Genomic DNA, 12,299 nt, shown 5'->3' with positions numbered 1-12,299 from the left:
GCTCGTTTGAAGGACAATTCCTGGCGGCTATGGGCGGTTCCACTTCACTGGCTATGTGGTTCTGGTCTAGCGGCACCAGCAGACCAGCGCCAAAGGTAAGTACTCTCTTCCGAAACGGTCGTCCTGGATTAGGAAGAGATATCCTTTTTCCAACTACTCCATCCAACAGCTTTCATGTGCTATGCGTGTCTTCTCATCTCACTACGGTCGCCATGTTTTCTTTGCGGGTTTGGACAGCCCACCCTTCACGGCCTTGAAGGAACGCACCAATGCTCGTTTGAAGGACAATTCCTGGCGGCTATGGGCGGTTCCACTTCACTGGCTATGTGGTTCTGGTCTAGCGGCACCAGCAGACCAGCGCCAAAGGTAAGTACTCTCTTCCGAAACGGTCGTCCTGGATTAGGAAGAGATATCCTTTTTCCAACTACTCCATCCAACAGCTTTCATGTGCTATGCGTGTCTTCTCATCTCACTACGGTCGCCATGTTTTCTTTGCGGGTTTGGACAGCCCACCCTTCACGGCCTTGAAGGAACGCACCAATGCTCGTTTGAAGGACAATTCCTGGCGGCTATGGGCGGTTCCACTTCACTGGCTATGTGGTTCTGGTCTAGCGGCACCAGCAGACCAGCGCCAAAGGTAAGTACTCTCTTCCGAAACGGTCGTCCTGGATTAGGAAGAGACATCCTTTTCCCCTCTTATCCCTTATGGTCTTCTGTTTGGCAATGTTCATTGTATTCGTTTGTTGACGTATTTCTCATGACACTCCTCGCCATCAGCAAACACTTGAGGAAGTCATTCTACTGGCCTTTGGAGGCGCGTACGGCGCTTGCACAGTATCTCAGATCGAAGGGGTGGATTGTACTCGAATGCTCGACCGAGGCGGATATCGATATGGCCTGTGATTGCACACCCGGTGATGTGATTATATCAATCGACAGCGACATGTTTATCTACAAGAACGTCTCGATCATTAGGCTGTCAATTTCAAGATGGCGGTTTCTCGTTTATGTCCTTCCAGATGTCCTTGCCACCCTAGGCATCAATAGAACTCAATTGACAGTGCTTGATCTGGTGTCGCACAACGATTACAATAGTAACATCCATGGACTAGGATGTGCAACCAATTTCAGTATCATCAAAGGGTTGCATGGCAACGGTATGCCTTTAAAAACGATCATATATCAAACGTCCCTCTTCATTGTCGAAGATATTAAATGTGTTTATGTTCTGATGAATGATCGAATCTTTTGTTAGATCCCACGTTAATGGTTTAGAAATACTTGGCCAATAGTCGCGTCGTTCTTAACATGGATCAAAACACCTTTGCGGCCTTATCAAGGTGTTCGCCCAGGGGGTGCAGACTCCTGCACAACTTGTTCTTCTCACTGAGTCCTCCGGACAAGAGCCAATGGCCTTTGGCATTAATATAGGTAGGTTTAATCATTTCCGCGAGCAGCATGCCATGAGCAAAAGCGAGCAAAGAGAAATGCAGCTTGCAAAGAAAGGGTGCTACATTTTACTTTGTACAAGAACGCTCCTCTACCCTCAAGTGCTCAGTTGTTGATCTGTCTCATTTTTGGATAAATAGCGACCCATCCAAGGAAAGGGTCATAAGCAATGCGCCAGAGAAGAGGGCATTCTACCCCATCCTGGTCCAAACCGCATTCTGGTCGATATTCCTCGGTGACTCCGTAGTTTGTGATGAGCTGGTTGGCCTTGGTGTCGGCGATCGCCGTGCACATCTCAATAAAAGACATTTAGCAATCTCAAGTGCATCATTGCTCGGTGCAGCATGTCGTCCCGGTGACAGTTGACAGAATCAAAGCACCGCTGCATATTCTTGAACACAATCCATTGCTCCTACTTGGATTCCCGCTGCATCCTTCATGACACAATTCAACGCATGGATGGGGTTCTTCGTCTTGCACCTTTAAGAACCGAGTAATTTGTCCGTCGAGGATGTTGTGCTGTGTAATAATCTTACTGAGCCGTTTGGTGAGAATCGAGAGCATGATCTTCCATACGTGTTCCAAAAGCGTTATCGGATGCACATTAGCCATGCTACTGTCCTGCACCTAATAAAACGAAGGAGCGCAATTCCATCGTGGACCATCGCATAAAGAGCCTCTATGTACAAGGTATTCAGCCGGCTCATAGGACCACCGAGTCCCACAGACTAGGAATGCGGTTGGAGGATATCAAAGACGAGGACGATGGACTACCTAAAGAGGAAGGGTGGAAGGTTTTTACATGCCTTGGTTGCCTTTCAGCTTCACATTTTGAATGGCAGAATTCTGGTTTCTTCCTCTCTCGAAACTCTGTCAGCCGCAAATACCACTTCAGTGGATGACCTTGGCATCGACAGCGAGACTCGGAGGGACGAGTACATGCAGGAGATGAATAAGATCAGCCCGAATTATACGCTACTATTAGAGAGGAGTCCTCATTAGGAATCACGCGGCAAGAGAAACCTGCAGTCGATGCGGAGACATACTCTGAAGACGTTGCCAGGGCCTGTGCAGCTCAGGCTGAATCGGCGAGTTATATCCATGACGCGACGTGTCGATTGCGCCATAGTCACCATGGCAGGATTTGCAGGACAATGTCTCAAGTCGTCTACGTTCATAAGGTATCGAAAAGAGATGGACGCTGCTGCGGACATGAACGAAGTGGATACGGTGTAAAAGTATAAAGACACAGCTCCCGAAATAGTGGACCGACCGATGATCTTGTTAACGCTTATGCAAACGCAACATCTGCTGACCCAACTGGCCTGTCAGATTCTGCAGCAACACGGACAACCGTTAGAACAGCAAGCATCGACGCGAACTCAGGGCGAGTTGCAGGACACCAAGCAGCTCTTTTTCAAGTAGCAACAGTAGCACCAGCATTAAATGCCATGGAAAGAAGGTGCAGACGCGGCGGGCAAGGAGTGCGGAAGACGGGAACTAAAAAAAAAAAAAAAAAGGTTGGCAAAGCAGGTTCGTTTATTGATTTCACATTGCATTCCTTTCAAGGCCAACAATGTTCCTTTCCCGGCAATTAGATATTTCTGTCAGTCCTTCACTAAATTGTAAATCGAATGACAGATGCTTTGTCATCTCTTGCCTTTCCAAGGTAACGGCGGATAAAATAAACATACCGTTCCTGCATTGCTGCGCCCGGGTCAATGCGGGCATACTGCAAAAATAATAATAAAAAGGCGCCTGGTTTTAATCGAGCTCCACTCTTCACAATCCTATTCGGATATCATCTACCACAATGCTTCGTCTAATATCGTCAAGAACCCCTCTAGCGCAGGTGTGTTTTGCCTCCCTATCTTGCCGTCCTAACATGGCCAAGAATGTTGTTCAGCTCACTCAAATATTGGAATCAATAGATCGCATCTCACAACACCAAGAAATTATCAGCTCCGGTTCTCACAACTCTGCCTCGGCTTTATTCAACCTTTACAGGTAAAGGCCACAGTGCATTCCCAGCAAGCGGCTTTTGTAGAACCCGAGATGGACAAACACTAATTTTTCGTTAAATTTCTTTTCTACCGCTAGATGAATTGGATCTCGTTGTCATTGGAGGTGGTCCGGGAGGTTATGTTGCTGCCATCAAAGCTGCCCAACTCGGTCTAAAGGTACAAGCCGGTATCAAGAAGTCCTGGCGATCATTTGTAGCTCTACATACTCACTTCTCTTCTTAAATTTTTCTCATTATTTGGCGTAGACTGCGTGTATCGAAAAGCGTGGCGCTCTCGGCGGCACTTGCTCCAATGTCGGGTGTATTCCCTCCAAGGCTATGCTAAACAATTCTCATATCTACCATCAAACAAAGCATGACCTCAAAGCCCGCGGCATCGATGGTATGCACTGATTCTCACTGAATGACCTATAGCTTTTTTTTTTTTTTTTTTTGACGGATGCTAACAAACCAATTCATTCTCCTCTAGTCGGCGATGTTGTATTGAACCTCCCGGTCATGCTAAAAGCCAAAGATAAAGCTGTCTCAGGCTTGACCAAAGGGATCGAGTTCCTATTTAAAAAGAATAATGTTGCCTATCATAAAGGTGCGGGCAAGTTTTTGAATCCCCACGAGATCGAGGTCACAGGTCAAGATGGCACCGTCAGCACCCTCAAGGCCAAGAATATCGTCATCGCCACTGGATCTGTCGCCTCCGGCTTCCCTGGAATCGAGATCGATGAGAAACAGATTGTCACGTCAACGGGTGCGTTGGAGCTACAGCAGGTCCCCAAGAAGATGCTGGTTATTGGCGCCGGTGTCATTGGTCTGGAACTGGGGTCTGTATGGCAACGTCTTGGTGCTGAGGTCACGGTGGTAGAGTATCTTGATGCAATCGGAGCAGGCATGGATAGCGAGATGGCGTAAGTACCCATCTGAGTGAGTAAACAACGGCAAATCTTCGGTTGGCGGTCGGAGTATTAACAAACCTCGCATGATGTGTTTGAATGTATATAGCAAAGCATTTCACCGCATACTTTCGAAGCAAGGGCTCAAGTTCAAACTGGGCACCAAAGTCCTCGAGACCGAGAAACTTGCTAACGGACGTGTTGGTCTCAAGGTTGAGGAATCCAAGGGCGGCAACGCTGAAACTGTAAGCTGCACCATCTCTCAGACTTACAACACACAGCAATGAAAGAATGCTAACCATTGTTCGTTACTCAAATTTAGCTGGAAGCGGATGTGGTCCTGGTTTCGATAGGTCGCAAACCATATACTGAAGGCCTTGGTCTCGAGAATGTCAAAATCCAAGTTGATAAGCGCGGCCGCATCCCCATAGACTCTGAGTACCGCACCTCTGTCGCTAACATCCGTTGTATTGGTGATGTCACCTACGGCGCCATGCTAGCCCACAAAGCTGAGGAGGAGGGCATTGCAGTCGCAGAGCTCATCAATGGAGAGCACGGTCATGTCAATTATGACACGATCCCTTCTGTGATCTACACGCACCCCGAAGTCGCGTGGTGTGGGAAGTCTGAGGACGAGATCAAGAAGAGCGGGATCGAGTATAATGTTGGCAAGTATCCGTTCTCAGCCAACCCGCGTGCGCGCACGAATGGCGATCAGGAAGGGATGATCAAAATGATCTCGGATAAGGAGACAGACCGGATTCTGGGGGTACATATTATGGGTCCCAATGCGGGGGAGATGATCGCGGAGGCAGTATTGGCAATGGAGTATGGGGCTTCTTCAGAGGATATCTCGAGGACTACACATGCACATCCGACGTTGGCGGAGGCGTTCAAAGAGGCGGCCATGGCGACTCACAGTAAACCGCTTCATATCTGAAGATGCATATTTTATTTGTATCACCAAAAACATTCTTTATCTCTATCTAGCCTTCCATAATAAAAGTTTGGGAATTAAACGCGCTCAACGTCCAATTGCTCCACTGGAATTCCCAGGCACAGGGCAATCAGTGGCTTGTTGCTAGACAAACAATCCTCGCTCCAGATCCCGTTGCCTTCAAGGCATCAGCAATACCCCCCAGGAAACCCAACACATCATTCACCTACTTTCTTAGCGCTGGCAGCTACTCGAGGACGACAGCGGTCCACGACTCAACACTTTCAGGAACAGTACTTGATCTGACAGGGGGATAAGATCCCTTTCTTTGCTTCCATCGACTGGTACTACTTGCACCCGATCAAAACCACGATTCACCATGCACTCTGTAGTGAGGACAGCCAAGGCTGGATCACCTCTAGGCAGGGCCATTAACGGAAAGGTGCCGCCAGCTGTTCCATTGCTGAAGCCTTCTAAGGCAACCACTCTTCACCAGCGCACACAGCCGGCAGTCGCGGCCTTCTCGACCAATGCTCTCGCATATCGCTCTGGATCAAATCTTATCTCGCCACGCGTGTCGTCTTTGTTGGCGAATCGGATGCACTGGACACGACAATGTATGTGCCATGGGGAAAGCGGGCAGTGGTTCGATCTAATATGATTAATTCGCCATGAAAAAGCTAAGAAGCAACGGTGCTTTTTTTTTTTTCTTCTTTTTTTTGTTACTCGAACCATTATTGTTCTAGTACACACAACGCAGCCTTCAGCAGCTCTAGGAACACCGACATCAGCAAATATTCAGGAACTGGAACAACTCCTTGCCAAGGGTGAATACGCCGGATTTCAACAGGCATGCATTGCAGCCAGCACTAGTCCCACGAAGGATTCATACCACTTTCTGCTCAGAACATTAGCAGAGCAACCGAAGGCCTTTGCTCCTCTGTCGACATCGACCGCCACCAACACTGAGACCTTTGATCCACTCAATAGCGCTATTGGGATCCTGACAGATATGAGTCGCGAGGCCAACATGAACGGAAAGACGGCGCTTCAACCTGATCGGGAGACCTTGCTTTTATTGCTCAGGATCGCCGGATCCAAGGAGCGACTCGCGCCTTCGTCATCGCAACTGCAGGAGGATGGAGATCGCACGAGATGGGAGTCAGCACGCTTGCTAGTGGACGCTCTCCGTCATGGCCGCTTGCCAGCAGTCATGTCTCCAGATCAGTGGGAGCTGCCGGATCTGAATATTGAGCTGGATCAAGAGTTGTGGAAGGGCATGTTCGCGTGTGTGAATGCCGCGGCCGGGGGTGTCCATGGAAAGCAGTTCCAGGATGAGTTGGATACGACCATGTATTTGATGGCAGATCAACTGAATCGGTCCCAGGATGTACAAATGGATGAGCAGCTGTGGGGCTACGTTATCGAGGTGATTGGAAATGTTGCTACAGCCCAACCCTATGGGACTGTATTCATTCGAGCGTCCTCCCAGACTTTCAGGAATTAACATTATTTTGTACAATTCTACTAGGCATATGGGAATTCTGGATCGACGACAAAGCTGCGCAGTACCCTTTCAAGGCTTCCCGATATCACTCACGCCACTCCAGAACTATACTCCACTGTCGCAGAGGCCCTTGCCAATTGTGGATCGACAGCACGGGCGATGCACATAATGCATACTCTCAACAACACGCACAGCAACCTTCCCTCCATCAAACCTTTTATCGCCCTGGCACGTCAACATGTCAAGACCGGCAACTACGAAGCCCTTCGCAGCGAGTACAAGATGTGGACAGCCAAGGGTCAGAGTTCAGCCGTGAATGACGCCAGCATCATTGATCTGCACCGAGCGATGTTGTCAGCCAGTGCGACCGCTCTCGACAGGATGGTCAGTGTGGTTTCGAGGGTGCTGAAGGATCGCCAAGCAAATACGTTACCGGACGATGTACTCCCGGGCATGATGACACCGCCCCAGTTAAGCCTCCTACAGTTCGGCGAAGCCTCGTACCTGTGGATCCGTACCCAGGAGGCCATCAACGGCATTACTGAGGACCGATTGACACAGGAAGATTACGACACTATCATGCGGATCTTGACACGATTGAATCTTTTGCAGCCCTCGCAGTGGTCGTTGGAGAAGCATGCTAGGAAGGTGATCCCGGAGATGAAGCAGCGTGGACTGAAGCCCTTAAAGTCAACGTATTTCACATTGATGGAGACGATTGCTCGGACACGCGAATACGGTGCGTCGCGTGGGAATGGACAAGTGGCTAGGCAAGCTAGGAAGGTGTTTGAGGAGATGACACAGGAGGGCTATGCTGCTACATCGGCCAAGGATTTCAGACCGTTGATCGAGGCGTGCTTTGGAATCTACTCGCACTCGCCATTTGTGGCGGGCCAATGGATGTACTCGAATCAGCTCTATCCAGTGTGCAACAGTGCACTCGAAAAGGTGGAGCAGATGATGCAGAAGGCTCTGGCGCCGGAGGATCAAGGCGAGAGCAGCAGCAGCACTGGCAGCAACAGCATTCATAGGTACCACGATTCTACAACGATTGCGGCCTTGTTGGCAGGTTTAGCGCATGGCGATCAAGTGGATGAGCTTTGGAAGCGGTGGGATGATCTGGCACTTCAGGGAATCGAACGTGATGCGAAGTTGTATCAGACAGTGATTGGCGCGTCCCAGGGACAAGAAAAGTTGGCCCAATATGTCCTGAGGACGGTTCGGTACGAGATGCAGAAGGAACAGCCGCCTATCCCTATGACACCAGAGATCTTTTCAGGACTATTGAACTGCTGTGTTCGTGCACAGGATACGATTTCGGCGCGCAGTCTGATTGCGCAGTGCTCTTTGTCGGGCGAGATCCAAAAGTCAGCAGAGTGGTACGTGCCCATGGTTCGGACGTGTCTGGTGTTGGAAGGCTTAGAGGAGGAGGGGACGTTCTTGTTGGAGGAGATGAGGAAGAGTGATATGAAGATGGATAGCTTCTCGGGCTCGTTTTATGAGTTCTTGATGTCGTACTTTGTCACGAAGCGGATGGACCATCAGGCAGGAAGGGAGATATTCAAAAGGTTTGTCCAGAGTGAACAGCAGAAGATCACGGAGCTTTTAGAGGCCAGGGAAAGGATGAAGCATATCCGGTTGGATGAAGAGCTCGAGGACGACCAGCAGCAGGTGCTGATATTTTCGAATAAGGAGCTGACAAAGCGTGCACGGCGACTCCAGGCACCTGTCGAACATTTGGTGGAGAGGGTCGATATCTCAGCAAGAACTGCATCGATGCTCAATCTTTTGATGTTATCGTACATCCGTGAACGGATGACTTTGCTGGAACATGAGCAGCGGTCGGGCTTTGGCGCCGGTGCACAGGAGCACCTAAGGAATGCGCGGGCCGTAATTCATTGTTTAGTGGGCGAGAGAAAAGTCCATCAATTGGCCCAGGGAATGGGATTGCAGACGAGCTCGGTATCGATACCCAACACAATCATTTCATCCCCAGAATCTCAGGGATCGGATTCACTTTCGCGGCTGCTCGACCAATCCCTGCTTACGTCCCAGTCCCGCGTACCGGAACCCGGACACCAGAGCAACGGCCGTCTCATCTTTGTGAACAAGTACGCTCTGGGCGAGTACATTGATACGTGCATCAAGGAAGGATCACCCGAGATGCTGGAGGAGGCTAGCTGGGCCCTGAACAGGATCATGCCCCGAGTCATTGGTGAAGCAAGGATCGCCAAGGATACACAGAGGCTCAGACAGGCACTGGAGAACGCACGGAGCAGACAGTATGGGGAGATGGACATATGAAGCGATTGAAACATAGACAAGAACCTTAAAAAATAGACATGTAAATATTACGGCTGAATGGTGTCATATTATTATGGTATGGGCAAATGCTAAGTAGTGCTGCTGTTCGTATGTTGTTCATGACTCCCTTTCCTATCCTTTTTTGTCGGTTCACAACATTTTTTTCGGCTCAATCGGTTCAAGCGACAGAAACAGTAGCAAAAGCAACTTCCTCTTCTGAGGGTATCCTCTCGTAGGCTGCATGATTCAGAGTAAGGTTCCTGAGTTGTGTTAGTGGGGTAATATTGAGTAACAGAAGGTTCTGCATCACCTCGCCGTCACCATGACCACTGCTGACCCTGCTGTTGCTGCCTGGGAGCTGACGCTGGTGCTGAAAGGCGTCGAGAGAATCCGTAGAGGGCCTGACGAGTCTCCAGCCGATCTTTGTTGAAAGTGACGATGAAGGATTCATGCTGACATGTGCCATAGTGTCATTGGATGATGAAACAGCCGAAGCGATCATGCCGCTGATACTGAGGGTGTCCATGTCCAGCGATACCCAGGGCTCCTCCAAAAACGCAGCGACCTCGTCCTGAATATTAGACGCCTGTTGATGATGATGATGATGGTGGTGGTATCCCTCTGGCGAAGAGGTCGAAGGTTCGATGGCTGCATGAACGAGGTCCTTGTCCCATGACAAGTTCAGTTCTCTGAGACGCACGAGCGATGCCTTGAGCCGACGAACACAGTGCACCTCCCTGATCATGTCAATCCCTGTTTGCTGGTCCGATTCTGACGACTCGTGGAAGGAGAATGTGAGTGACTTGAGTGAGTGACGCTGACTGACCAGGGCTTCGGTCAATCCATGATCCAGTGTCACCATGTCTGCAGAAAAGGCTTCGAGTCGTCGACAGGCATTCACGAGCGCAGCAGACTCAAAGTCGTGGAGGAAACATTGGCTCTGGATGACGGAGGTGTAATTGGAGGAGAACTTGATCGCCGAAAGTTCAGGGCAGCATTCGCGAATGTTTTGGGCAAGTCGACCGATCTGGAACTCTTTGCTGCGGTGGTCGTTATTGCCCAACAGACTCGTGATGATGTTACCCAGGTTGCTGTTATTCACATGATGATGATTCGCGCCAGGGATGGGACTGGGCGCGGGCGAGCGGGTCCTGGATCCTGTGAGGGACAATCGTTGCAGACGAGGGCAACAGCGGACCAAATCCACCAGTGCCGGACTCTCGGTGCCGCCGAACGTGATATGCAACTCTGTCAAGAATGGTAATTCCAGTCCCTCAATCGAAGTGACGCCCTCGACGGTCGACAGGGCCAGGTTCGACAGCCGACTCGCGTTATTCCTCAGCACCTTCACAAACAATCCCTCTCCCAGACTAAACCCTGACGTCTTTAGCACATCCAGGTTCTCAAGCCCCATGAGCGCCTTGAGCTCGAGTTGCCATTCTTGTTGCTGCTCCAGAGTTTCGATCCGACGGTAATATGGTCCACCCCAGACGAGGCGCTTAAGACCCAGGTTAGTGATGAGGAGTTCACGGGACCATTCTTGTCCGTAGACGGTTGAGAGTTCGATGAGATTCTGACAGTGGAAGGGGCCCTTGAAGGGGCCAGTGTTGGAGATTATGCGGAAGAGGTGGGAGTACTGAATGAGGATGGAAGAGGGGACGTTGCGCATGCGGAAGCCGTCGTAGACGAACCAGAGCGTTGGAAGGAGAGAGGCGCGCCAGAGCTTGGAGACGAGGGCGCAGCGGAGGAGAGGGAGAGGAGAGAACTCGCGATGGAAGCCTTCACCGGACCAGAGGGGAAGGAACTGGCCGATGCGGGTGAGGATCTCGGGGAGGTCTAGAGGACTTGGGTGGTGGGGTGCGAATGAAGATGAGGAGGGTGTGGATATGGAAGGCTCCATGGTGGAGGGATAAGAAGATATGAAAGAGATGAGAAGAGATGAGACGGGATGAGGTGAGGAGAGAAGGGCTGACGATGAGATGTAGAATGAAGAATGAGGAGATGGAGAAGTGTGAAAAGTAAAGCGAGGTGGAGTGCTTTTGTTTCTAAGGGGCAGAGACAATGAGACAGGGCGCGGTAATGCTCGAGAAAAGTGTGGGGTTCATTGCCAAATGGGGTGAAGGGGTTTATTCCACGGACACCCTTCGTTATTTTTAGGCCAATTTTCTCACGCTCTCAATCTCTTCATCAATCGAAATAATACCCTGCAACAAGACAGCATGCACATGGTTAAGAGAGGGCTCCCGTTTAACAAGCACCGAAAGATCGAATTCCATGTGTCATCTCGTTTTGAGGACCATGTCATACGATAATTCATGTGCTGCCACTGAATATCTGTAGTTGCCGTCAGGTCCAATTCCAATGATGTGATCCGGGGGCCAAACTTTGCTAGGTAGAATAATGGTATTATCGTCTATTCCATCGCGCACGTCAAATTCTTTCATGCACCATCGATATTGATGAATAAGGTCAAAGTTGTGAGGAATGTATTAATGCTGTTCTCAAAAAATGCAATGTGCAAGGCTAAGCTGTTAGGAATTTGAGTGTGAGTGTAGTGTAGTAGCTTGTAGTGGCCGGTATTAAAGTCCGCACTGTGTTCGATCTCAGGGGGTTCTCGCGATAATGCTCGTCGCAGACTCACTTGATATGTCCTGCGCACGTCTTGATATAAGGCAGCCTGTCAAGAGTGCGACCCCTGTCCTTGGTTCTCAGAAACGCCTCGGATCTTCGCAGGCTCACTCCCTCCAATTCTTTTAAAGTCCTCCCAGCCTTGCATCTTGTTGCTTCCTACATGCGTGCTATCCTGCCGATCCCAGATATGGCTAGTAGAGTTGATCCGATGCTGTATACTTCGCCAGGTCCTGTTACCAGGTCAGAGGCCATAATTCCATTCTTGAGCATCTTCATGATCGTCGACGTGCGTGGCTCGCACCTCTGGAAGCGCTCGTTAGTTCTCTGGATGCCTTACTCCTCGCTTTCCAGTATGTGAATTTTATCCAGTATTTGAGAGCCGCGCTTGCAGAGAAACGTGCTCCTAGGTTTGGAGGACGCGAACTTGGACCATATTGATGGACGAGACTTGTGTTACCATAGGACCGAAGCGCTTGATGGGTGTTTTCTCAAACAAAATAAAAAAAGCTGCCTGGAATGTCTGTCCAACATGGTTGCCTAGGCGTATGATATGTAGAGTTA

At 49.9% G+C, this 12,299-nt stretch overlaps 5 protein-coding genes across 5 annotated transcripts; 4 read left to right on the top strand and 1 right to left on the bottom strand.

The window, feature by feature from the left end:
• The first annotated feature begins 198 nt into the window (after nt 1–198).
• BC939DRAFT_318 (uncharacterized protein) lies at nt 199–1,662 on the top strand. Its single transcript, XM_051551507.1, has 4 exons — nt 199–637; nt 778–1,157; nt 1,293–1,431; nt 1,590–1,662. Exons 1-3 carry the CDS (start codon nt 453–455, stop codon nt 1,388–1,390), a joined length of 663 nt encoding a protein of 220 aa, XP_051417673.1. The 5' UTR covers nt 199–452; the 3' UTR covers nt 1,391–1,431; nt 1,590–1,662.
• Nucleotides 1,663–3,233: 1,571 nt separating this feature from the next.
• Nucleotides 3,234–5,379, top strand: BC939DRAFT_433663 (uncharacterized protein). The gene is made up of 7 exons (XM_051553250.1): nt 3,234–3,301; nt 3,381–3,456; nt 3,550–3,629; nt 3,719–3,854; nt 3,942–4,374; nt 4,469–4,604; nt 4,682–5,379. The coding sequence occupies exons 1-7, from the start codon at nt 3,263–3,265 to the stop codon at nt 5,297–5,299; spliced, it is 1,518 nt and encodes a 505-aa protein (XP_051417672.1). The 5' UTR covers nt 3,234–3,262; the 3' UTR covers nt 5,300–5,379.
• On the top strand, nt 5,369–6,883 carry BC939DRAFT_281 (uncharacterized protein). The gene is made up of 2 exons (XM_051551209.1): nt 5,369–5,913; nt 6,043–6,883. Exons 1-2 carry the CDS (start codon nt 5,676–5,678, stop codon nt 6,801–6,803), a joined length of 999 nt encoding a protein of 332 aa, XP_051417671.1. The 5' UTR covers nt 5,369–5,675; the 3' UTR covers nt 6,804–6,883.
• On the top strand, nt 6,737–9,196 carry BC939DRAFT_304 (uncharacterized protein). Its single transcript, XM_051551407.1, has one exon. It carries the CDS (start codon nt 6,963–6,965, stop codon nt 9,105–9,107), a length of 2,145 nt encoding a protein of 714 aa, XP_051417670.1. The 5' UTR covers nt 6,737–6,962; the 3' UTR covers nt 9,108–9,196.
• Nucleotides 9,155–11,214, bottom strand: BC939DRAFT_433658 (uncharacterized protein). The gene has a single exon (XM_051553249.1). It carries the CDS (start codon nt 11,005–11,007, stop codon nt 9,286–9,288), a length of 1,722 nt encoding a protein of 573 aa, XP_051417669.1. The 5' UTR covers nt 11,008–11,214; the 3' UTR covers nt 9,155–9,285.
• Between the last annotated feature and the right edge of the window lie 1,085 nt (nt 11,215–12,299).

The sequence above is a fragment of the Gamsiella multidivaricata genome (genome assembly GCF_025024155.1).
Source record: "Gamsiella multidivaricata strain RSA 2152 chromosome Unknown BC939scaffold_1, whole genome shotgun sequence".
NCBI classification, from domain to species: domain Eukaryota; kingdom Fungi; phylum Mortierellomycota; class Mortierellomycetes; order Mortierellales; family Mortierellaceae; genus Gamsiella; species Gamsiella multidivaricata.
The sequence above is the reverse complement of the archived record's forward strand: the minus strand, read 5'-3'. Positions and strand labels throughout refer to the sequence as shown.